The following is a 27313-nucleotide window of genomic DNA, read 5'->3' as shown; positions in this document are numbered from 1 at the left end:
TCATGGTCAAATCTAAACCTTGCTTTATTTTTCCACGGTTATTTATAAAGAAAATTAAAAACTTACTACTAAAACACTAGTTAATGATGTACAACATATAATTTTTGTTTATCCCTCTCCACACAATTATATGTTTTCTAAATTGTCTCTTTTGCTGAAGGTTTCATTATTCAATGAAATAAATAACAACAGCTGTTCATACAGTACCACTACTTTGGAAAGAAACGTCCAGACATGGACCTGAACTGTACAGATCACAGGAGATACACTGACATGAAATAATTGTTAGTTGATATTATTCTTATTGGTCTATAGTCTGGACGTTTCTTTCCAACTTCAACATTTATTCATACATCACTCTAGCTCTTGGGAGCTCTGTTAGTGTTCTATATAAAGGATGAGATCTGTACAAGAAGTTTATAGTTAATTCACTGAATAATCTGTTTGTCTGTTGGTTTTCAATTGTTTTAATGGCAATTGCCATTTGAAAATTTAAACAAGGATGACAATTGGCCATCCACCTCATTTGTTGTAATTCACTGATAAAAACATTTAGGAGGGGTGTTCAGTACTATTTTTCTCTTTTTTTTTTGAAGAAATAACTATTTTTATTTTATTCAACTTTATTTTTATGTGAAATCATTTAGGTGGAACTTAAAATGGACAGAAATGCACATGAACTGGTAAAAGCTGCCATGTAGGTAACATGATTTTGAAACTGTTTTCAAAGATGTATCTCATGATGGCTGGTATGGGTATTAAAACTTTTATTAAAATAAAGTAGAGATCAACGTTTTGACCTTCTTTTAAAAGAGTAAAAACATTTTTTTCCCCTAAACATATTAAATGTCACAGATTCCAAAACTATTTACTGTCTCATAAGTTATATTATAGAAGGGACAGTCAAACTGTGGGGCCCAGGAATATTAGGCCCACAAGAGAACAGTCAATACTCGTGTAATTTTGCCGTCCCCTTTTTTTTGGCCATGAAAATTAACAAATTACATTTATGCCTTTTATGAGACTTTGCTTATAAATGATTAGTAATTTGATTCATACAAACATTACCTCAATATATCATGAAATGATCAACATGTACTAAACTGGTCTAGTCATTAAAGTTATAAACTCTTGTATATGACATCTAAGTATTTCATGAAATACCAAATATATATGTTAACTGCTCTGTAATTTTAATCACTGGAACATGTGTTAAAAGTGTAGAGAAAATAATATGCCCCAAATTGTACTAGAGAGCATATAGAGTTTTGTTTACTATTCTTAGCCCTGAAGAAACAGTAGTTTCGTTTACTCTTCTTAGCCCTAAAGAAACAGTAGTTTCGTTTACTAATCTTAGCCCTGAAGAAACAGTAGTTTTGTTTATTATTCTTAGCCCTAAGGCCTGGCATGGCTAAGCGTGTTAAGGCGTTCGACTCGTAATCTGAGGATCGCAGGTTCGAATCCCCGTGGCATCAAACATGCTCACCCTTTCAGCCGTGGGGCGTTATAATGTGATGGTCAATCCCACTATTCATTGGTAAAAGAGTAGCCCAAGAGTTGGCGGTGGGTGGTGAGGACTAGCTGCCTTCCCTCTAGTCTTACACTGCTAAATTATGGATGGGTAGTGCAGAAAGCCTTTGAGTAGCTTTGTGCGAAATTCAAAACAAACAAACAATCTTAGCCCTCAAGAAACAGTAGTTTTGTTGTTTTACGAAGGTGTTGATAATATCTCATTAGTAACTTCATTAAGACAGCATAGTGAGTTATAGTAGCATACAGGTACAGTAACCTCCTTGAGACAGCAAAGTTACAGTATCATATTGGTACAGTAACCTCATTAAGACAGCAAAGTTACAGTATCATACTGGTACAGTAACCTCATTAAGACAGCAGAGTTACAGTATCATACTGGTACAGTAACCTCGTTAAGACAGCAGAGTTACAGTATCATACTGGTACAGTAACCTCGTTAAGACAGCAGAGTTACAGTATCATACTGGTACAGTAACCTCGTTAAGACAGCAGAGTTACAGTATCATACTGGTACAGTAACCTCGTTAAGACAGCAGAGTTACAGTATCATACTGGTACAGTAACCTCGTTAAGACAGCAAACTTACAGTATCATACTGGTACAGTAACCTCGGTAAGAGAGGAAAGAACTAAGTTATGAAAAAATGTTCCAAATAAAATTATGCATTTTCTTGATGAGTGAGTTTGTTTTCTTTCTTTTCAGGTATTGTCAAAGATACCGGGTGCAAAATGATCCACACACGTCGATCAAACCTCGTGCACTAGCAAAGGTTTTATTAGTCTGATGTTGATGTTCTGTCAAGTGTTAATTTGGTTTGTCATACTGGTCAATAAAACCAGGAAAAATAAGTAACTTGCAAAAGTTTTCACCACTTTGATTGCCACAGAATGGTACAAAACTGTTTACTTCAAAATGCTGCCATATTTAACGCAGTGCCTCTGTCATATCCTAGCAGCTAGAAGATGGAATATCTTGTGTTATATTGTAGTGCATGTCATCTTTATTAGTTTAAGGCCAGTCCACAGTAATGTTGTTTTTTTTTGTTATTTTTACAGTTTTATTATTCTTACAGCTACTTCTTTTGAAACATACACAGCATTGTGAGAATAGAATTTCAACTACTAAATAGTTTTTTGTTGATGAAAAGACACAGAATATAGGGTGATAAGTCAATGTTAAAATATCCATAAACCTTCACCACAGCAGGCCTTATTAGACTTAACCTGGCTTATCAATAACTAGGTCACATGACCTAGAAGTAAGTTTTGAGGAAAAGGAATTTTTTGTTGTATGGAAATCCTGATTTTTAATAGTATTAATTGTATCTTACATTTTTACTCAAAAGTGTTACTGGATTCACTCAAATTTTCAAAATATTTCTGAGGAATATATGGAGATTATTTCTATTTATATCTCAAAATGTTTCTTTCTTATTTAGAATATTTTACCAAACAAAAGATATATATATGTATTCTATCAATTTATATTTCTTTTTAATATCTTGGTTAATGGACATGTATACTACAAATATTTCAGAGAAACAATCTAGTTGAGTGAAAGGCCATTTATTATAATGTTTTTTTTCTGAGTTTTTGTAATTTTACTTTAGTAGATATAACTGTATAAATATTATTCGTTGTTATTGTACTTGAATATTTCAGTATTTGATTTTGCAGTATGTTATTTAAAGGAAACTACATTTTAAACTTGTAATCATCTGTATATTTTTTTTCACATGAAACCATATGCTCTATGAACCTAAAATGCTCTGGAAATTAGAAAAACAAAACCAAAAAACTGCTCATTGAGAGTTAATGCTCACGTGAGTTTTTTTATGCAGTTAACAGTTTCAAAAATCTAAATTTTTTTCTCATTTTGTATCGGAAACACAAGATGTTTCTAAATGTTGGGTTTTATTTATATGTATTTCATAAACTTCTTTGCTTCTATTGAATTAATCCAGAAATATGTGCTGAAAGTAAAAAAATAGAATAAAAATAAAACAATGACGATAATTCATGATTAAAGCAAGAGTGCTGCTTTGTCTGGGACAAACAAACTGAGAAACTATTTAGCTAAAACAATTAACATTTGAAAATAAAATGCTGAAAAAACAACAACAAATAAAAGAACCAAAATATAATAGTTTTAACTTTTAAATTGAGACCATACCAGGCCTTTTTAAAAGTAATATATTTTTTTGGCATGTAATTAAAATGCCACAAACAGTTCTTATGACCAAGGTTTATTTGTTTGCCTCAGACTAGATAAACTTGTTTTAATTATGTGTTACCTCTTCCCACCAGTAAGACCATTTTAGTCTTTCTTTTAACTGTAAGTTTAGAACATTTAGCATAATATAATTATTATTAACTTGCAGCTAAACTGCTGAATATATAATCTATCAAAGAATAATCTACTATTTTGAACTTTTCTTGTTCACCAACTGTTACTCATTTAAGAAAGATCTCTTTCTTTCAATAGATCTTGTGATTTACTTCCAATACTTCTTTTGTTATTAATTAAAAAAATTATAATGTTATTAATTGTACCTCTTTTTTTCAGCCAGTTATACACACACACTTATGTTTTGCACCTAGCTTAACTTCAAACCAAGTATATTTACATAATAAAGAAGTTTGTGAGAAAAAGGGGAAAAAAATGGAAGTTTTGACTCGAACAATTTTATGGTTCAAATTTGTGTGTTATTGCATGTATATCAGTGTTGGAAAATTATTCTTAGAATTTCTTTTAGGCTTAAAAGTTTATGTCAGTGTTTTAAACAGCACAGTTGTTTTAACTTTTGTCAAATAATAAGTTTTATATTGGTAAATTTTGAGTCAGATTTCATTGATTCTGATAGTCTCAAAGTTGTAATCCTTACTGATTGGCTTACAGTCTACTCCAAAAATGCTATTTGTTGAATGCTCTCAGTCTTTAATCAACTAGTACAAATTAGAAGTTATATCCAGTGAGAATTTCTTTTCATGGTTTTGTACCTATGAATATCAAACAGATTTATACACTGAAAAGGTAATTTTTGTACACATGACATAAACTTAGTTGTCCAAAAAAAGGTGTTGTAACAAATAAGTGGTTAATATTTAATGGTGTTTTTTGTTGTAGTTTTTGTATACTGTTTGTCTGATTGCTGAGGAAACAAACAAGAAATACAGATGTCCAAGTTGTTCAGGGAGCTATTTCATATTGTGTGTGTATGACAAACTTTGGTTATTTTTGTTAAATTTGTCTAAAGAGAATTCTTTATATCAACTCATTTAGAATGCAATGTAGATAAATATTTAAATTACAAGACAGTTTATTGTCTACTCTAACAGGTTGTATTTACATGGAACATCCATTTTCTCTGAATTAAAACCCCAAGGGGAGTTTCACACAAAGTAATTTATTCATAACAGCTTTTTCTTGCTTCAGGATGAGATGTTTCTATCACATTAAGTGTTAATACAAGTATTAATTGAATGATAAATAAATATTAATCTGATAACTATAGTGTCAGGTAGAATTCCATGTTTTTGGTTATATTCATATCGTTGCATGTAAATTGTTTCCTTGAGCAGATGTACGTCTAATTGTTGGTTTTTAATTTTCAGAGAATATGATTTATGTTTTGTGCTAGTCTTAACTTCTGTGTGATTTTACAGGTATTTAAAATTTGTGCTACACTACATTCAACACAGTGTATGCTTGAATTCAACCTTTTTATTATATGTATCTATAACTGTGAAATATTTGGCAGTGTCATTGCTTCATCGTTTTAATAAACATTTTGGATCTTACACTGATTTTACTTACTGTGTTTTAATATTTAGTACATAATACAGTTTCAATTTATGGACTCCTTAAGTAATATTAATACAGGATTAAAGATTTGTTCATTGGTTTTCTTGTGGTGAAAAACATTTGACTGCTGCTACAGAAGAATGGAATTGTTAAGAAATAACAGTACACATTTTTGTTTTGTCTTCTTACATTTTTGAAACAGGTTACTCATATCGAATAAAGAATCTTGCACCATATCACTTTCATCAGTACCTGGTTGCCACTTGGAAAAATTAGCACAGTATCTGTTTCAAGTAGGCCAACCTGGTAGCCACTTGGAAAAATGAGCACAAATATCTGTTTCAAGTAGGCCAACCTGGTAACCATGTGGAAAAATGAGCACAAATATCAGTTTCAAGTTGGTCAATCTGGTAACCATGTGGAAAAATGAGCACAAATATCAGTTTCAAGTTGGTCAATCTGGTAACCACTTGGAAAAATGAGCACAAATATCGGTTTCAAGTAGGCCAACCTGGTAACCATGTGGAAAAATGAGCACAAATATCGGTTTCAAGTAGGCCAACCTGGTAACCATGTGGAAAAATGAGCACAAATATCGGTTTCAAGTAGGCCAACCTGGTAACCATGTGGAAAAATGAGCACAAATATCAGTTTCAAGTTGGTCAATCTGGTAACCATGTGGAAAAATGAACATCATATTATTTTCAAGTAGTTAACTTTGACCATCACTTGGTAGTTATGTTGAAAGTTAAGATAATCTGCCATGAAAAAGAAAATCTGCTTCTTATGATATATTTCTTATTATATGAATATGAACAATAAAAATTCTAGCCAAGTGTGTCATCCATTCTGTTGAATTGTATTTTATATTTTTGTACCTACAATACACAGGTTTGTGTCTTACTCTAATACTCAATCTATAAAAAAAAAAACTCCAGATGGGGAAGAAAAGTTATTAGGGAACAAAAGGAAAATCACAGCAGTACATCCTTGTTGGCCTGATGGTTAGGTTGCTCAGCTTGGAGTTTTGGGAACACAGGTTCGAATCCCATCAGTGAAAATGCTTACCCATTCAGCTGTGGTGGTGTTATAATGTAATGATCACTTCCACTTTCTGTTGCACAGAATGGAGCCCAAGAGTTGGTGGTGGATGTTTTTAACAAGCTTTCTATTTTCTAGTCTATCATTTTTTTAACTTAGGGATAGTCAGTGCAGAATTACCTCGAGTAACATTGCACAAAATTCAACAAACAAACAGTATGTGTTGTTCTAGTGTATAGAAATTGTGAATGGAATATCCAAGGTAAGATAACAAATTGACTTTCATACCTGCATCTAATTATGTAACTTTCTTCCCTGTTTTGTTGACAGTTAATTCAATGGCAATATGTTCTGAGAACATTAAGACTTTGTATTTTCCAACTTCTATTTGTTTTTCTAGTTTATTTTCATTTCAGTCCAATGAGACTGACAGGACAACAGATGAGTTATATCCTGTCTAACACCAAGTGATGTGATCAGTGGAGAAAACTCTTAATGGTTGAATAAAGTATGAAATAAATATTGCTGGAGTAGAGAGACATCTGTCTGAAAATCGTATAGTTGTGCAAGTTATGCAGAGAAAGTTAAAGGTAAATGAGTATGCTATTTGTAATTATGATAGATATATTTAGGGAGATTTGGCTCTGACTGGCCATCATTAGTTGGATCATCTACAGAAAATGACATTACAAAAATTTGAGATAATATTCCAAAGGAGGGAATTGTCTAAGACCAATAAATCAATTTTGTTTGGAACAGAGAAACTAAGCATTAGAACCACCAGAGGGGATGGTATGTTTTTTTCTGTTAAAAGTGTAAGTACATTAATATACTGGCAGACTTTAATACATTAACATCACACCTCACACACAGTACTTCTGTCTACAACTTCATGTTATTGTAAATGTATTTAAAATCTTTACTGGGACTCAAATTTAGCAAGTTAAGCTCAAATGTTACCCCAAGACTTTAGTGGTTGTTACAATTTGTAGGAAAACTGAGAAGTACTTATGTAGTCCATTCCAGATGAAAATCTCTGGTGACAGTTTTGGTATAATTTATGATTTTAAGTCAAAAATAAACTTACTGGGCAATTAGCTCAAGAGCAACACTTGACAACAGCCAGTTACATAAATCATGCTGAGGTTGTTCCTGGCTTGTTGACTTAAAATCACAAACTTTAATATGTTTAGCTGGGTGAAGGAGACAGAGAATATTAAACCTGTCTTCTTCACTCAGCTGTATCTCTTGTTGTAAGGTGTGAATGCCCTTTTTAAGTTGGCAAAGCATGATTAGAATTAATCATATCTGTCATTGGACATTAGTTACATCCTATTTAAATCAGAGTTCAGTGAAATATGTTATTTGTAATGGATCTAGGAACACAGCCTAGTTGAAAAACTGTTATATACCCTTATTAACAAACCCTCAGGTACTGAATGAAGAACATAGTGTTAAAAGATATAATAAGCCTAATATTAGTGTCGTATGACAAAGTAATTAATGATATCCTACATTCTCTGAATGCTATTCATAGGCCTCATACATCACTTAATTTCTCAAGTCTTATTTTCTAATCCACCTGTTTTTATTAAAAGCTTTAAACATACATTTAATCCTAATTTTAATCACTTCCCATGTATTTTCAGGTTGAGAACACAGTTAACACATTGTTGTGAGTTTTCAGATTATTCAATTAGTTGTTTTGTTTTTTTTGCTATACTTAGCCAACATATGGCCATGGACTGATTCCTATGTAACAGGTCATGATATCCTCTAAGGTAAGTAGTGATGTTAGTACTAAGGTCACCAGTTTTTCTTATCTTTGTTTTTTTGTATTGCCAGTTTACACAAACTTTGAATCACCTGTCTTAGTTGTACATCAGGGACACAAGTTATTTCGTTAATGTTTTGTTGCAGACTTTTATTAGGAAACAATACTACCTTCAAATTAATAATTATTAACAAAAACACCCAAGTAAAAGTAAAGAAGACAAAGTGGATGTATAATAACATGTGAACCACACTGTATATTATATAACCAGTACCAATGAGGTCTTTTACTCAATACCAGGGCTCTCCAGGCTGGCTGGGATACAACAGATGTACTAGTGGTTGAAATGCTATTTATATTAACAAATGAGTTGATTACAACCATTAATATTTTTTATCAGAGTCTGTTAGACTTTTGATGCTTTACTAGTGAAAGTTTTGCTCATTTTTACTGGAGAGACAATTGGCAATACAACTGAATCCACTTGTGGTATGTTTCAGGTTTAATTGTTCATTAAGAGCTTTAAAAACAAAAATCTCATTTCAGAACTAAAGGCAAGAAGAAATATGGCACCAGTTGAAATGTGTAACTCCTGGTGGCCAAATTTTCTTAACATCGTTAGTCCTCTCTTTGATGAGTAACATCAGGTGTAGCATATGGTAACTTTGCTGTCTTAACATATTTAGTCCTCTGTTCAACCATTAACCAGGTATAACACATGGTAACCAAACTGTCTTAATATCTTTAGTCCTTTCTTTGATCAATGACCAGGTATAACACGTGGTAACTGAGCTGTTTTAATATCTTTAGTCCTCTGTTCAACCAATAACCAGGTATAACACATAGTAACCAAGCTGTCATAACATATCTAGTCCTCTTTTTGCTCAATAACATCAAGTATAACACATGGTAACCAAGCTGTTTTGACATCTTTAATCCTGTCTTCTATCAGTAACACCAAGTGTAACACATAGTGACCAAGCTGTCTTAAAAACTTTAGTCCTCTCTCCTATCAGTGACATGAAGCTTAGCACATGGTGGCAACAAAGCAATCCTCACACATGTAAGCTATAGAAGTCTTAATTCTCATAAAGTGCCCCAGTAAATTCAATAGGTTTATCTCATAAGGTGCCCCACTATTGCTAATAGGTTTGAAGGAGAAGTGGACACTTCAAAATCTAACAACTTTCACTCTGACCATTTTGTCCAAAAAACATGCTGTAAGAAGAAATGTCAGTTCTGGCTACTTTTATCATATGTTTTTTAACATATTCATTATTCTGAATGGTGTGATTTGGTAGCACATGTTAAGACTTGTACATATATCTTTTTATAAGGGGTTAAGTTGTTCTATATACATAACTTACTGAATATAACGATTAGAAGTAGGAATAGGAGATGATTTAGAAGAGGAAGACATGAGTGGAAGACTGTTACAGTAAATAAAGTACTTGAAGTTTGAGACCAGGGTAAAAATACCAGAAAAGTTGAAGTCCATCTTGTGCAAGAAAATTAGTGAGTGGTATTAAGTCTATGTAGGTAATGAAGGCAAGTTGGGGTTAAGTCTACATAGGTGTTTGGTTAATTCATTAAAATGTTGAATTTTGTTTTCCAGTTGTTTAATTACTGTGTTGTAATCAGTGAAAGTGTGTCTGTTCACATGTCTATATATTAAACTAGAAGTAATTAGTTTAATGTGTGGTCTGAGGCTGAAAATATGTGGTATTGTGTTTTAAAGTTCTGAGAAACAGTCCTCAGAAGTCTTATTAGATTGTTTCAGGTCGTTGGTATCAAAGTAAATTATTATAAAAAATTGGACGATTCATAGCTATGACATCATTTATTTTAGCTCCAGTGATGGATTTTGTCATGATGTGGTGTCCATTAATAAAGGTTAAGTGATCATGTAGGTACTTAAGCATTGGATCACCTAAAATGTCTGTGTTAGGAAATAAAAGATTATATTTACCTAAAATGAGTTGATGTTTCTCACGTGGTGGTACATCCATGATGTTATAAAAACATGTAGGTTCAAGAAGTCATGATAGAAATGAATAAAAACCCTATAACTAGAGCACTTTCAAAAGGTGGACTTGAATTATAATTTCACTAAAGCATCATTTGAATAAAAGCAGTTGACTTAGCCTCAATTATATAAACATTTTGACTATTATTATATATAATCATACAACTGATAACAGTACAGATTTAACTGTGGAGATAAGATTACTGTATTTTATTTCAGTATTCAGTATTTTCAGGTATTAAATTAATGCAAGAATTATCTATTATATGGGACAGTAATAGTATTGTATGTAAAATATATGTGTGACAGTATTGTCCCTGTATGTAAAGTAAACATATAACAATATTTTCCTTGCACATAAAGGTGAAACATATTATGAGCTACTTTGGCTTTGAGCTAGGCCAGACTATATTTATTGGTATTATATATATAAGGTAGAATGAAAGTCATTAAAAATAATCATAGGTTTTAATGTCACTAACCAAGTCTTTCAGTCACAAAATCAGGCTACATGTTTTATGTGTCATTTTTTTGCTCTAGTTTCAAAAAAAAGGAATGACTTCTAGCTTGGCATCATCATGAACATGGCCAGTTTGGAAACTGGTGGTATGTACTCGGTACATACAGAGTTTGTGAAACATGTATAAAATGTAAGTTCACATATATTATTGTCTCATAACATAATTGTTACTAACTGTTGGTGTCATAGTTTATCTTTATGAAATATCTTTCATGTCTTTAATAAAATGCAAACACACTCAGGATTTATGTTTTCTTCTGTAGACATTTTTGTTGATTATAAATTAATTTGTTGGTTATTTGAATGTGAATCATGTAGTTTCTGTCTGATGTGACTGACAAGGTATCTATCATGTGCAAATTGTTTTTTTATCCTTATTTTCATAAAGCACAAATAATGAATGGTAAATATTGCACAGGTTATAAGAATTACATTTTTCACACCATCCATGACTGAAAAATTTTTGGGGACATTACAATGACATTTTCCGTTCATGTGTTGACATTTACATTTGCTCTGAAGTGGTTCATCAGTATGTCTAAAGGCTTATAATATTAATAAAAACTAGATTTCAATATCTGTGACAACCACAGCAGAGATAATCCATTTGGCTGCTTTGTGCTTAACAGCGAATGGTCAGATATCTTCATCCTGCACAATAACTCGAGTTCTAAATGACAGATTTTAGTTACACTTTAACAGGTCATCCTGCCTTGGCTGACATTGAGGTTAAAAGGTTGAAGCTAAAGACCAATGTTCCAAAAAATAAAAATTTTCTTTCTATTGAATAAAAAATGTAGGCACAAAATCCACGCTTAAATCAAGAAAAATAATTATTAGTGGATTGTCTGTCTTTCGTTGAATCTTATTTCAAATGTGATTTCTGTTTTCTCTTAGGATTTGGCCAGAAGACTTGGTCAGAAAATACTGCATATGTGTAATGAAATTGGTTATGTGTCTTATTGACCTCTGGTTGAGTATAGGGCATAAAGGGTCATTCTACAATGTTAAGATGCCATTGTTGAAGTGTGAGAGTACAGGGCATAAAGGGTCATTCTACAATGTTAAGATGCCATTGTTGAAGTGTGAGAGTACAGAGCATAAAGGGTCATTCTACAATGTTAAGATGCCATTGTTGAAGTGTGGGAGTACAGGGCATAAAGGGTCATACTTGAAGTTGGGGAGTATGAAGAAAAGAGGATTCTATTTCTGGAATTGGAAGTGTTTGGTATAAAGAATGATTGTATTAGATTAAATTACTGTTCTTGGAAGTAGGAGTACAGAAGACAAAAGACCCTCTATTTGAGCTTGTTTATTAACAAGGGCCTAACTACCAATATAAAAGTCTGTGTCACTGAATCCAGCTCTTACACGAGTTTGAAACTTGCTGTAGAAAAAGGTTTCTTTTTAGAAATTACATTAACTGAAACCTGTCTCTGTTCTGTAATATCTAGCTAGTTTGCAAGTTTATTTTCTTTTAATTTTTTAAAAGTATTAATGTGATTGAAAAAACTAAAACACTAATTGACTTTATAAATTTTGGTATTTTTTTAAGTACATAGTGATTGCTAGGTTTGGGCCTATGTGTATAATATAGATTAATATTTGACATTTTTATCATCTCTGTCATAGACGGAGCCTTTTGAAAATTTTGATGTAGGGAGGAGTTGTAAGGAGTACTCCCCCTGATATTATAGGTTTGACTGAACCAATTTACAAAATCAATTATGTATATTTGTTAGTCATGTTTTAGTGAAAAACTACATAGTACATTGTCTGTACTCTGTCCACCACAGATTTTATTGTTGTTAGTCTGTTAACTTGCTGTTTTCCAACTTGGGGGGAGTTGTCAAAGACAATAATCAGAATTTTTATTTGGATTTTTTTAAAATTAAGGCCTCCTGGTTAATAGTTTTGTTTTTGGTGGTGGTAATCTCTAACAATGTGATGTATTGATGCATTTTAAAATTGACAGAACCATGAAAGTGGTCTTTCCACACAAGGTGTACAAAGATTTTTTGTGCATAGTTGTTGTTTCTCACATGTTTTCTCGAGTAATTTACCAGTTTTAGATATCCCTCTAAAAATAATTGTTTTGGTTTGTATTACAATGAACATACTATTATATTTGTGGTATTAATTTTGTTTAAAATGAGGAGTGGGTGGGTTCTGTAGCTATTTTATTTACAACATAAAATATCAAAACTGCTATAAAAACTATCGTAACAATAACTTTTTGACTATTGAAAGTTTCAGTTTAGATGTATACCACTGTACTCACCACAAGTAACATCTTTGTTTACCTCGCTCTTCCCTCAGTCTTTGATGAGCCGTACCTTTGGCAAAACTAGTCTCCTGCAATAAATTAGAGAATAGATTAGGCATCCAAGTTATCTTTTCTTAAAAAAAAATTCGGTTTCTGTTAGAGAAAATGCATCAGAAAAAGTTTCATTACCACTGTGAAAAAGTGAAGGTGGTTCTGCCTCTCACCTCATTGTAAGTTAGGCTTAAGTGTTACGATGTAATAAAGACTGTTTATTTGTATTATAATACACTGCTGTTATTACTTGGATACAATTTTATTAAGCTTGCTCAGGAATACGAATGAAGCATACAAGGTATTATTAAAATCAAAATATTAAAACATACCTAATGTGGGAGACATTATTGTTTAATGTTATTGACTACGTTAAGAGGACATTTCCGTTACATTATTATTATTAAAGCTATTATTAATTACTCATCAGTGTTAGGTTCTAAAGATGCAATTAAACACACAGCATGTGTTATATGATTATATTGTGTGTAAATTACATCAAATTGTTCTTTCCAGCTTGTGTGCTCAAGAAATAAATTGAGCCATGATTACTGTGTTTCATAGTGGAGAATTTGTTGTTTAAATACTATTCAGTGTTGTTTAATTATTATTCAGTTTGTGTTTACTATGTTTCATAGTGGAGACTGTTGTTTAAATATTATTCAGTTTGTGTTTACTATGTTTCATAGTGTAGACTTTGTCATTTAAATATTGAACAGTTTACGTGTTTACAATGTTTCCTAGTGGAGACCTTGTTTAAATATTGAACAGTTTACGTGTTTACAATGTTTCCTAGTGGAGACCTTGTTTAAATATTGAACAGTTTACGTGTTTACTATGTTTCCTAGTGGAGACCTTGTTTAAATATTGAACAGTTTACGTGTTTACTATGTTTCCTAGTGGAGACCTTGTTTAAATATTGAACAGTTTACGTGTTTACTATGTTTCATAGTGGAGACCTTGTTTAAATATTGAACAGTTTACGTGTTTACTATGCTTCATAGTGGAGACTGTTTTAATATCAAACAACGTAAACTTGTAATCACAATAGCTTTTTATGTTTTATTGGTTAATTTTAATTTTTTTGAAAATAGTTCTATGTTGGACCTGAACAAGTTTGTAATTGAGTTAGTAGTCTTAAAAGTTCTAAGTGAGCTATGGTATATTTTGTTTTAATGTAGTACACGAGAGAGAAACGAAAGCTCACCTATAAATAGCCATCTACAAGGGTTTAATCACTCCAACGTGGGGGTTACTCGCTAGGATAAGGAAAGTTTCTCAGAATCAAGTTTGTGCAGACACATAGTCGTGTCCTCTGTACACACACGGACATAAATGTGTCAGGTACGTCTATTTCTTCTGTTGCGTTTCTCGTTGGACAGCTAGCTACTCAGGTAATATTTCCTGCCAGGACGGAAGTTGGTTGTCTATAAACCCGAATCACATTAGCATTATGGACGGCGACTAGTTTAATCAACGGAAGGAAACTTCCATCGGTGTCTTTATTCTCTCATAACGTCAGTCTGTAATACGTGCTGTCTTCCGGGCCCTAACCGTAAATAATAACCCGACGTGCACAATTTCCAAACTCATTACCGCACTGGCACGTGATGACGTGTCGCGTGCGTCTTAGTCCAAGTACCAAAACTGAATAGTCTCGTTCTACTACTATTTATTTATACCGAGAGGGAGAGTGGAGGGTGGCGCAAGCGCACGTGGAGGAATAGAAGAAGTTTCACTATATGAGTTTCCTGGAGTTCTGAAGTCGTCTGAAAGTTTGTTGAAGCCAGGACCCTGAAGACACATTTGCAGCAAGAAACCTGTCGCTTCGATGTTAAAATCAGTTAACCAACTACAGCCAAAACCATGTTTCTCTTAAACAGGAGTCTAGTGAATGGCACAACAAATTTTATATGGTTTTATCGTTAAAACTCAGTTGTAAGATCCCAGAGTATTAACCCTTGTTGATCATGTATAGTATTGTAAAGCTTGTGACGTGTTACAATTTTTTGGTGGGATAGTTCTCGTTGTGTCATTGTGATTCCTTATATACTACAAGCTTTTGTCGAGGACAAATGTGTAAACAGTTAATGTGAAGAGATACTGTGAGTGATCGATGACATTATCGTACAGAACAATGGGAGGGGAACAGACCCGCTGTGCTAAGTGTCGCTACTACTGTCGAGCAGGAACAACTTTTCTTTTCTCGCACATCGGACTGTGCGGGCTGGTAGTGGGCTACACGATCATGGGAGCTTTCACTTTCGAAGCTTTAGAAGCCTATAACGAACGCGCCAAGCGAGAAGAAATGCGTGCCGAGCGGACAGCCGTGGTGCAAGCCTTGTGGGACATCACGGCCGAAAGTAGCGTCCTATACGAGATCAACTGGACAGAGCGGGCGGCAGCCGCCCTCAGAAACTTCGAGGTGACCCTTGTCCGAGCCGTCAGGAAAGAAGGTTATGATGGCCAAGATGATCCTCCTCTTCAGTGGTCATTCTCTGGTGCCTTGTTGTACTCAATCATTGTAATAACAACTATAGGTGAGTTGTTTGTGCTAGTATTAGGGTTAACTGATCACACACCGAATTGTTCGTAATTCTGTTGTTTGTCGGGTATCTAGTACGTCACGAGTCTTACAGAGAAAAAGATCATGGTTACTGTAATTGTGTTGAATGTGGACTGTAGTTATGTTTCATGGACTGCTTTTCCCCTCTTCATAGTTTTCTTTATTTATTTCTCCATCGAGTTCGAGAATTCCTTTTTTTAACGTGACAAACATTTAGTTTTGGAGGGAAGAAGCTATACCAGTTGGAGTGTCGGGGATATTAATGTTCCCCTCAGTTCCATTTTCGATTACTTTTGCTTGGAGTGGACTTTAAAGCAGGGTGTTTCGGTGTGGTAGGAAGAAATTTTTTTTTAATTCGCGCAAAGCTACCCGAGGACTATCTGCGCTAGCCGTCCTTAATTTAGCAGTGTAAGAATGGAGGGAAGGCAGCTAGTCATCACCACCCACCGCCAACTCTTGGGCTACTCGTTTATCTACGAATAGTGGAATTGACCGTAACTTCATCATAACATCCCCACGGCTGAAAGGGCGAACATGTTTGGTGCGATGGGGATTCGAACCCGGAAGAACAACAAAAACGGTTCGTGTGCTGGCAAAGGCTGGTAGTCCTTCGTGGAGTTCCGCTAACGCCTAATCTTAATATTTATGATGTAATCGAAGTTCACATTGAACAGTAGTTTGCTCATATTCTGTTACTGTCTTCTTGTGACATCTCATAAGTCAGGTGTCACGTCCCCTCTTCCCCACGTTTCTGGGAAGAATGTAGATCTTGCGGTTACCTTTAATATTTTAAAATCTGAAATGATGTATTTTTTTTTAAGTTGGTAACTTATTCACACGGAGTGTCAGGTTCACGAGATGTTTCGTGAATCTGCGGGAGGCATGACGTGTCAACATATGATTTGTCGACACTCTGACGTTTCACTTGGGCCTACTCTGTACTGACACTAAACTAGTGTCACACCAGTCGCCAACTGCACGATGTGAGACGTACTCAGCTTTAGAATACCGGCCTGAACGAACACTTGTGTTTCCCGCACTACATCTTTTCAACGAACTTCACCAAAATCCTCAGTTCTATGTAGATGAAATCATAATAGTGGCTCCGTCTCAATGTTGGCGATAAAAAATAACTTATCTTTAACAAGTGAGGATTCATGGCCAAAAATACCGTCCATAGAGAATTTGAAAATCTCGTATTAAAACTATTTTGGAGCCTTACCACGTCGTTACAGTCCCTATCGCCAAGTTAATCGATCTTACCACAACAGCTTTGAGCGTATGAAAATTTTGTTCGTTTATTAAAAAGCGCTATAAGTTAATTACCCTTCCCTCTAACTGCTCAATATTCGGTGGAATCACACTCGACTCAACGTGCTCAACCATCTGTATTCTGCGCCCATGCTGAAGTTGATACGTAGTTGATCACGTAAGTTTAGCTAGTTTTTGAGTTCTTGTGAGAAGAAGTACAGTAATTGTAAGTGCTAACTTAAATGGTTTTTAACATTCCGACCTTCCCTTGTCGGTGACAGATTAGTTTTATCAGCGATTCAAGGTTGACAAAATAAAATAAACATCAACCGCAGACAGAGAGGAGTTTGTTCTGTGTCGTGGGTTCACTTCGTTAATATTTTTTTTGACGTTCAATGCAATGGACTATGTATACTTTGGCCACCTCAGGGAGCGAACCCACATTTCTAGCGTTATTACCACTCAAGTTTACTGTTGATCCATCAGGAATTATCAATCATTTGGACCGCATTTGATGTAGGGATCGAACCCCGATTTTTGGTGTTATAGGTCCCCAAGCTCACTGTTGTTCCACCAGGGAACGTTAATCATACGAAAATCGAAAGGCAGTTCTTTAAGATTGTTGAATAGGCGAAAACGATTAAAATCCTATTCACACAAAATATGTACGAGATGAATGTGGCTACTTTTGTTTAAGTGTCGCATAATATATAAAAATAGTTTTTAGGTAATTCTTACCCATCTAGTGACCCGCCTGGCATGGCCAAGCGCGTAAGGCGTGCGACTCGTAATCCGAGGGTCGCGGGTTCGCGCCCGCGTCTCGCTAAACATGCTCGCCCTCCCAGCCGTGGGGGCGTATAATGTGACGGTCAATCCCACTATTCGTTGGTAAAAGAGTAGCCCAAGAGTTGGCGGTGGGTGGTGATAACTAGCTGCCTTCCCTCTAGTCTTACACTGCTAAATTATGGATGGGTAGCGCAGAAAGCCCTCGAGTAGCTTTGCGCGAAATTCCAAAACCATTCTAGTGACCCACGCTGGTACAGCAGTAAGTCTACGGATTTACAACACTAAAATTAGGTGGACTCAGCAGATAACCTGATGTGGCTTTTGCTATAAGAAAACACACACACACACATCTAGTTCAGTATTTTAGTGACCGATTTAAATTTTTAGCTGATAAAATATCGAAATAAGTCGTGTATAAATGAGGTTACCTTTCTTGGTTAGTGTATTAAAACGAAACATTTATCTCAATATTTCATGACCAAAGACTTGAAATTTTGATTTATGCCAAGTTCGTGTTTTTTTATGTCTCGAAGCGGGCCGATTTTCCTTTCGTCACTAACGTGCTATTCGTTCTCTGTTTCACATCTGTGTTGGAACTTCTTTTTTGTAACGTTTCAAAGCCTGATTAGTTTACGTCTGCTCAACAAGACGCTGCATATGTAAAGTACAAGTGTGGGTGACGACGGGTTTCCATGAAGGTGGAAGAAAGCTTGGAAAAAACAAACTGTTAACGTTATCTGATGGATCCCAGCAGGTGGGCCCATATGTCTGCCAGGCTTACTTATCTTTCATTCGTAGTATCAGTAAACTGTGTCTTTTCATAGCCACTGTCTCGATGTGAAACCAGAACTATGTTTGTTACTGTCAAATCCTCAGTTCGTAAACTTCTGTTATTTCCAAACTTCCCCTTTCTTTCATAACATTGTTTAAATGTAGGTAGCGTGTTTCCTGCTTTTAACATTTTGACATTCCATCTACTTGGATCCTTTATAAATCTTTTAATATTTATTTTGATATTTCGTGTTTGTGTTTCTGCATTTATCTTAGATATTCTTTACTTTTTATTTTATGATCTTTCCCCCAAATTTCACTTGTTTGTTTTAAGCGCAGAGTTGTGCACTGGGTTATCTGTGTTATTCCTGCCACCGGGATCGAATCTTGAATTTTAGTGCTATAAGTTTCTATGTTTATTACTGAGTAGTCCTCTGGTGGGACAGCGGTAAGTCAACGTACTTACAATGACAAAATCTGGGGTTTGATTTCCCGATGTGGACACAGAAGACAGCCCCATGTGACTTTGATCTAAACCTAACAAATCAAACTTAATTCTGAGTTCCTGGGGTAAGCCTTGTTTCATCGTCCTATACTTTTTTCCTTCTGAAAAACGCCTGTCAGTTTCAGATGGGTTTATGGTCACCCTGTTTAGAAGTACAATATTCCTCTTTCGTACTTATAAAACGAAAATCACGTTATCGTAATACCATGTAGGCAGTCTAAAGTGGAAGAAAGCGTCACGTGATCAAGGAATGACCAGATAACATGATCTGGTGAAAGATTAAACGTTCAGTAAATCAAGTAACTCACACAATCAAGACAAGATCACCCTAGTGGCTCAGCGGTAAGTCTGTGGACTTAAAACGATAAAAATCTGGTTTAGATAACCGTGGTGGATACAGCGCAAATAACTCATTGTATAGCTTTGGGGTTAGTAACAAACAAATAAAATGACGTGGTTGAAATGTGAGGGGGGGATACGTCCAGATATTTATTCCCACGTTCAGTTTTAGTATGTGTATCTCAGAACAGCTAGTTCGGGTATGAACACTTTTATTGATAAGCAGAGAACAAATTTTCGACTTTCCTAGGTCATCTTCAGGTCGAAACGTGTTAATACCCATACCAGCCGTTCTGAGATCCATTTTTATTTCAAGTGTGTTTAATCACAAATTAGTCTTATTTTATTTATTCTGGAAAGAATGATGGTTGATAGAACTATTCTTGTAAGGGCAAGAAGTTGCCCTACACACTTTCAGGACTAAGTTTACTTTCTATTTTTCAGTTGTTGATTTACAAATGGGTCCAAGCGTGGCCTAATGTTGGCGTGACAGATATGAGTCTTAGTTCGCGTTTCGTTACCAATAAACAAACAAACACATACGAAAAACATCGTCTTCTGGACTTTAGGGTAGTAAGTAACAATTGTGTTTCACTGAGCTTGGATAAGAGTTGGCGTCGAGTGTTTTGTCTGCCTTATTCTACCACACTTGCTAAACGACTGTTATTTGATATAACATTTATTTAACGAATGGTAAATGAAAAAAAGTTGTGTATATATATCTTTATCTTGCTACATTCTAGTGCCTTCTGGAGGCTTGTACATAGCAAAATACAGTTGTTTATTTGAAATAAGAAATCCCATGAACAGTCTTATTGCTTTAGCAATTAACTCGGACGCCGAATTTAAGTTATAATTCGACTTCCACAGTTGCCTGCTCAAAAGCGGCACCGTCAAGCCTAAGAGCATATAACCCTGAAATCTTACTGTCTATACATTCCTGGCCAGGTGGTTAAGGCGCTTGACTCGTAATATGAGGGTCGCGGATTCGAATCCCCATCACACCAAACATGCTCGCCCTTTTAGCCGTCGGGGTGTTATAATGTGACGGTCAATCCCAATATTCGTCAATATTCGTAGGTAAAGAGTAGCTCAAGAGTTGGCGGTGGATAGTTACGACTAGTTGCCTTCCCTCTAGCCTTACACTGCTAAATTAAGGACGGCTAGCACAGATAGCTCTCCTGGAGGTTTGTGCGAAATTCAAAACAAACCAAACCAAACCAATCATACGTTCCTAAAAGCCATGAAAGTTGACTAGGCCTATAATTCCGAAATCCAGAAAGCGTCTTCTACTATAAGTATAATTTAAAACAAAACAGTTGTTGTTATACAACATATAGTATTCTGTAAACTTCTGAAACTCAAATACCAGAAAAGAGGTAAAAAATTTATTTGTGTTTCTGGAAGAAAAAAAATGTTCTGAAAATTCATTTACTTTCACGATCATTAATCACAAGAAAAAAAATCGCGTACTTTACCTCTTCCATTCTTAAAGAACGTTTTTGGTGCCATCAGTCGAATGTCAGCCTCACTTATTCATCAGCTAACTTCTCAAAAAACTGTTTTAAAGACTCCCGATTGCGAAAAAGTAGCCCTAATTTAGGGAAAAAAATGTCAGAGCTAAGAAAATAATTGGAGGCACCAGATTACGTAAGTGTAATCCAAAAATACAATGTAAGAAAGCTGCTGCTTCTGATTAAAATGAAACAAAGTGGCATATGTAAGATGTCTTACAGGAACATAAACATAGAAAGAGAATATAATGTTTATAGATACCACTTATCTTTGGATGCATGCTTGAATAAAGTCAATTATGTTAACTGGAAGTGAAGAAATGATGATGAAAGTGGAGAAAGAAGAGATGTCAAAATCACATTAGATTAGAAGAAAGCAAAGTGTATAATATTGATTTCGGAGGATATGGGAACACTGAAACCTCTTAAGATCATTACTGCTATTACAGCTGTATCTTTTTTCATACATCATGGATTTCAAATCTAAAAAAACAATTCTGAATAGTAAAGTTAAGTAGTTTATTTCTAAGAATCAATTTCTTCTCGGACATAATGTTTCGAAATTTGGCGCGATGCTGAGAAGGGTTGGTTTTTCGTGACCGGATGGTGCTCTTAAATACATATAAGTTGCTCGGGCAAACAAAATTACACCTTTATCACCATCACGGCGAATGTATGTTTTAGGCTAATCAAAGGGGACCACTTATTATTGCATAATTTTCAACGCTATTGACCATTGCAAGTTTTTTGTAACAGTTACATCTAATAATGTATCATATCGTAGAGGGAGAAGAAAGTTTCGTTTTTCCATTTTCATAGGTAAATAAATAAATAAAACTTCGATAGAGGACGATTTTAAACCTCTTAAACTGAGAGAATCGCGATACAAAAATATTAGTTTATTCATCCAAAAGTCCACAAACTTACGAAGCGTAAAGCTTAATAAATTAATAAATTCTGATTTAATGGTGAACACTAATAAAAAAAAAACATCCTTCAGACATTGAAAATTAAATTCTCTGGATCATTTTATCCTAAACAACATGCTGACAGATGGTATTGTGATACAACCGAAGACTCTCAAGATGGGCAGAAGAGACTATTTTTACTGTTATCTTCTTTCTTCGAAAAGAACTGCTGATGTAAATGACGTAATAAGTTCTTGTACATTAATGTTCTGTCAAGTCAGCTTCACAGAAAAGATTTTGAGTCCGTGTGTTATGTCGTTTGAGTAGTCTTCAGGACAGTTGAACAGTTTAGAAGACCTGAAATGCACGTTCCACCTCATGGCTAGATCTAAATTTAGAGTTGTTTGATAATCGAATAAAATCTAAAAAAATAATTTTGCTTAATAGGAGTTGGATACTTGTGTTTAAATCCTGTATAATTGCATAAGCAGAGGGCTTTGCAATTTGGTATTTTTAAATTACATGTCCTGCTATATGATCGAAATCAGATTCCATTTCCATATGTGGTAAATCAATGCAACAGTGGAAATAATCGGTTAATTAAGAAACTCAAATTCAGAAGACTAATTAAATAAAAATCTATACTCTTAAAAACACGTGAGATGTGGCACGTAAATTTTTACATAGCCCCAATGGACATTTGGATGATTTCATTGTTTAGTTAATCTTTATACAGTCCTCATGGTCACTTGGATGATTTCATTGTTTAGTTTATACAGTCATCATGGTCACTTGGATGATTTCATTGTTTAGTTAATCTTTACACAGTCTTCATGGTCACTTGGATGATTTCATTGTTTAGTTAATCTTTACTTGGATGATTTCATTGTTTAGTTAATCTTTACACAGTCTTCATGGTCACTTGGATGATTTCATTGTTTAGTTAATCTTTACACAGTCTTCATGGTCACTTGGATGATTTCATTGTTTAGTTAATCTTTACACAATCATCATGGTCACTTGGATAATTTCATTGTTTAGTTAATCTTTACACTGTCGTTAGAGTCACTTGAAGAGTTTGTTGTAATCATCAAGGGGAAGAATAATTTGTTGTTTAAGATTTGTCTACTAACGCGAATCTATGGGCTCATGGTTCGCGTCCGGTTGTCGCAAAAACCTGTTCTGTACTTTTAGGTCCTCGGATGCGCTGTAACGAATGAAGATAAAATCTCATTATTGGATCAGACAAGAGTTGAGGTATTCATATTGTTGTCTCTCTGCATAGATAGTTATTGTGTAACGGCGCGCGCCAAAGTTCAAAAATCAAACATTTAATAGGCGTTGTGACGTCTGTCTTGGCTAAAAATTGGATTACTGAAATCGTTATGTGAGAGGTAAATCCATAACATATTCAGTGATATTATTTTAAAAAGTATGTGTCAACAGGTATATATTATCCCGTCGAGTTATGTAGCGTAATAAGTATATGGACTTTTTGTATAGTTTTTGTAATCGTGTTCAGTCTGTGTCACTTTTCACGTAACTAAGTCTATCGATGTTATAACTTCTTCACAGCATTTTATTTAGTAATTCTTTGATTGTAATGTCTCTCTTTACAAGTAATATACTTCTCTTATCTGTGTATTCTTCCGAAAGGTATATTACTAAAGAAATCGATTAAACTGTGGTGTTCACGGCGCTTCTCACTTGCTCCTACATGTGGAATTTTAGTTTTGGTTTTGATTGTATCTGCTGGTCTTCAGCTATTGTAAATATTATGTGTAGTAACAACGACGCCCCTCCGTGTGAGTTTAAGGACTTGTACTGCTAAAATTCGGGGTTCGATTTTCCGTAATTAAACAGCAGACAAGCAAATATGACTGTGCTTTACAATAAAAGGTCCACAACAAATGAGATAACTCTTGTAAGGACACTTTAAAAAATACTGTAGTTAAACTTAGAAATATCTGAGTGTACCAGTGGGTCTGCGTTGAATGTAAGGACTTATAACGCCAAAATTCGCAGTTAGATTCCCTATGGAGGACGGATCGTAGATAGTCTGTTGTTTAGCATTGCACTGAAACAAACCGCATATTTCATGTTGTCGATGGAAGATGTAGAGTGGAGACGGATGATACGGTTATTAACATTTTTACTTAAAACGCAAAACAATTGATCTGACGATGAACTTATCAGGTCGAATCTTTGTTGATTTTTTCCCGTGTCTTAAAAGTGTTCGATAATCTTATAGATCGTGTCTTTTACAGGAAAAAACTGTACGCATGTTTTTTTACCGTTTATTAGGTAAAACAACAAATATATCAAAGCTTTGTACACTCTGTTCGTCTCGCAATATCTTAGTGACGAGAAGGCCACCACTCGACACAAGCTTTTAAAACTTCAATTATTTTTAAAATCATCTTTTAGTTTCTACACCATGACATCAGGAAATCTTGGTTGTTTTATTCATTGGGTTTATAAACATATATTTTGTTATTAAAACCGTCAGTGGTTTAAGAAGAACAATCAATAGAATAACTAATACTTCCGACTGTGTTAGGGTTAACATTTAGTGTGCTCGTGTGTGTTTTTGTGGTTAATGTTTTTTTGACAGAAATCAACTTAACATTTTATTTAGAATAGTGCCTTTCCAACCTCAAAATAAACAAGTTCTTCCCCAACTACAAAGGAAATAAAATTTTTTCAAAGTATTCTGGTCTTTAGAGATTCAGTTACTACAGAAAGTAGAAGGAAAAGCCATCAACATCGTCGTTATAACTACCGAAACTTTTTTTTGTACATAGTTTTTAGCTTTCGTAGGTAAGATAGGCTTAACCAAAACATCAGTAATTATTTAGGTGAAAACATCTGTCTTTAGGAACAGCTTGTTTGTTTTAGAATTTCGCGCAAAGCTACACGAGGGCTATCTGCGACTTCAGGAACGGAACAGGCGCGGTTGTAATCTGTTTGCCTTTATAATTGATTGCTAAGCCTAAGCTCTTGTTTTTGTTTTTTCCTATCTCTGGCAGATAGCAATTACACGTAGGATGTTCTCAGGTTGTTCCTGAAATTTTTTTTCGTCAAGATAACTTGCAAAATGATGTTTCTTTTAATTGCTACATTGCTTTTTCTATTGTAGCTTCAAACTCCCAGTAAAAATATTAGAAATGTTTTTGGACACGTGCATACTCTATTTGTCAATCTGTAATATTCATTCTTTAGAATTCCTAGTTGTATTTCTATATCGTATAACGCTGAAACTCTGATTTCGATACCCCTGTTTGACACAGCTCAAATAGCCCATTGTGTAACTTCAATATAAACAATTCATTTTGTCTAAAGAATGAATTGTTTTTGATGGATTGATGTTGGTCTATAAACAGCAGGACACGAAATGTGAGATGGTTTTTTATACGGGTATTGAAAGATATTTAACATGGGATGGCAATATTTGGGTGTGATACATCTTGCAGCACGTGCACCTTTTGTTCCCCCTCAGTGTGATATCCTGTACGTGGTGAGGGGACCTCCCAGGGAAGGTTCTGTTATTTCAGCTTACCTACTCTGGGATCTAAACATCCACCTACGTGTTTGCCGTGCGTGGCAATCCGTGAAGGGGAGGAGAGGATCTTGATGGTTCAGGGGTCCAACCCTAACACACCACTTTGACCTTGAATTCCTGTAGACGGGTGGCCTTGGAGTGGCCCCCTTGGGTCAATTGGCTGGTCCACTTGGGCTATAGTCAACTAAGTACCATTGTTGGATGTTCTCAACAGGTGTTGGGGACATTGTGCCTGATGCTGGTGTTTGGGTATAGTGCTCACGAAACTCTGGCGTTGCTACAATGTCCTTGTTTGACATTGTAGTGCATCCCCTCATAGGGCTCCATGGTGGGTGGGGTCAATGGGCACCGAAATTTCCTTTTTGTGTTATGGATTTAAGTTATAAACTTAAATAAAATAGTGAAAAACAGTCCATAGGTAAACAACCATGTCTTGAAGATTCAGCAATCTTTAACATTTATAACACCTGTTGTACCTCATTTTCTTATCCTACATTCTCTTTCAAACAAACCTCTAAGGCAAATGTCTCCCATTTTTCATTTGGAAGGGACTAGAGGGACTTGCTGGCTCTCCAAAGTCACTAAAGAAGCTTTGCTCTTGTGACATATTGATGGAAACATCCACATCTGTATGCAGTGAACTTCTCTTGCATTCAAAGGCAATTGGGGAAATACCTATTGAGGCGACACCTCGTGTTACTTTTAATTCATCACGAGGAGTTATCGTTGAGAGGGATTTGAAGAATATCCACGAATCAGAGATTCTCGATGGTTTCTCCACTCAAGAAGTTTTTACAGTGAGACGTATCTCGCAAAGATGGAATAATGATGTCGACCAATATCTTCATTCTGACATTTACATCACCATATTTACCTGCCACCATCAAGACAGGTTATCTTAATTGCAGGGTATGGCCATGCATTCCAAACCCTCTCCAATATTCCCAGAGTCAGCAGTTTGGTCACTTAAAGACGTCATGTTGTGGTTCCTTGACGTGTGCTTGTTGCAGAGGCAAGGGCCATGATGCCTATGAGCGTGAAACGGACCCTCATTGTGTCAATTGCAGTGGCACTCACCCATTCTACTTTCGTTCTTGCCCTAAATGGTTGGAAGAAAAAGAGGTGCAGCATTTTGAAAATGATTCGTAACATTACTTATCCTGAGGCTCGAAAATTGCTGTCCATTGCTTCTCTATTCATTCCACTACTACAGCAGGGTAGCAGATGGATCTCTCTGTGCCTCCAAAAGAATCGTTCTCAAAACAAATGACATGTCTTTTGACCTCCATGATTAAAAAGTTGATGAATTAACTTCAATACCCATATCTGTCCATCACATATATTCCAGCAAATCCCAAGATTCACTTCCTTTGGTTCTGGGTACGGGCACTTCCTCAGGTACATCTTCTTCCACATCAAGATGCAAAACGATGCTGCTGCACTTCATTCCACTATTAGAGTGTGAGTGCACATGGATCTCTGTGCCTCCAAAAGAATCATTCCTAAAACAAATGAAAAATCTTTTGATCTCCATGGTTAAAAAAGTTGACAAATCAACTTCAATACCCATCTCTGTCCATCACATACATTCCAGCAAATCTCAAGATCCACTTCCTTTGGTTCTGGATACGGGCATTTTCTCAGGTACATCTTCTCCCACATCAAGATGCAAAACGCTCATTCGTTTACGTCCTCAGTCGCTGAAATCCTCTTCCAACAGCAAAGTCCTGCCCAATCAACCCAGGGCAGGATCCATGGAGGTCGATAAACCTCCCTTGAATAAAGACAGTGAAGAAAAAAGACGTGGTCGTAAACAGAAGGGTTCTCCACTCAGTTTGCCACCACATAAATAAAAATGGTTACCTTGATACAGTCGAACTATCAAGGTTTACATTCTAATCTGGATGACATCAAAACATTGATTGTTCCCTACAATCCTGTATGCCTTTCCTTACAGGAAACATTTCTGAAACTTGCCAATACAGTCACCTTTCGGCGGTTTTCTTTGTTCAAAAATGACGGGCTGTGTGATGGACAAGTGCATGGAGGAGTGGCGATGTTGATTGATCAGCATGTGCCCACCTTGTCTTTGCCAC

General features: G+C 35.2%; 2 protein-coding genes across 2 annotated transcripts in view; both read left to right on the top strand.

Moving 5' to 3' along the window:
• LOC143244138 (flotillin-2-like) overlaps positions 1-5333 on the top strand; it is a 34158-nt gene extending 28825 nt beyond the window's left edge. The window contains 1 exon segment of the mRNA XM_076488269.1: positions 2236-5333. Within this exon segment, the coding sequence (XP_076344384.1) occupies positions 2236-2265 (30 nt within the window). The 3' untranslated portion in view covers positions 2266-5333.
• Positions 5334-14641: 9308 nt separating this feature from the next.
• Positions 14642-27313, top strand: part of LOC143244136 (potassium channel subfamily K member 18-like) — a 30644-nt gene continuing 17972 nt past the window's right edge. The window contains exon 1 of the mRNA XM_076488268.1: positions 14642-15555. Coding sequence (XP_076344383.1) covers positions 15132-15555 — 424 coding nt within the window. The 5' untranslated portion in view covers positions 14642-15131. The remainder of the gene's footprint in view (positions 15556-27313) is intronic.

Source organism: Tachypleus tridentatus, chromosome 2 (genome assembly GCF_004210375.1).
Source record: "Tachypleus tridentatus isolate NWPU-2018 chromosome 2, ASM421037v1, whole genome shotgun sequence".
Classification (NCBI taxonomy): Eukaryota; Metazoa; Arthropoda; class Merostomata; order Xiphosura; family Limulidae; genus Tachypleus; species Tachypleus tridentatus.
This window is presented reverse-complemented; position numbering and strand designations above follow the sequence as displayed.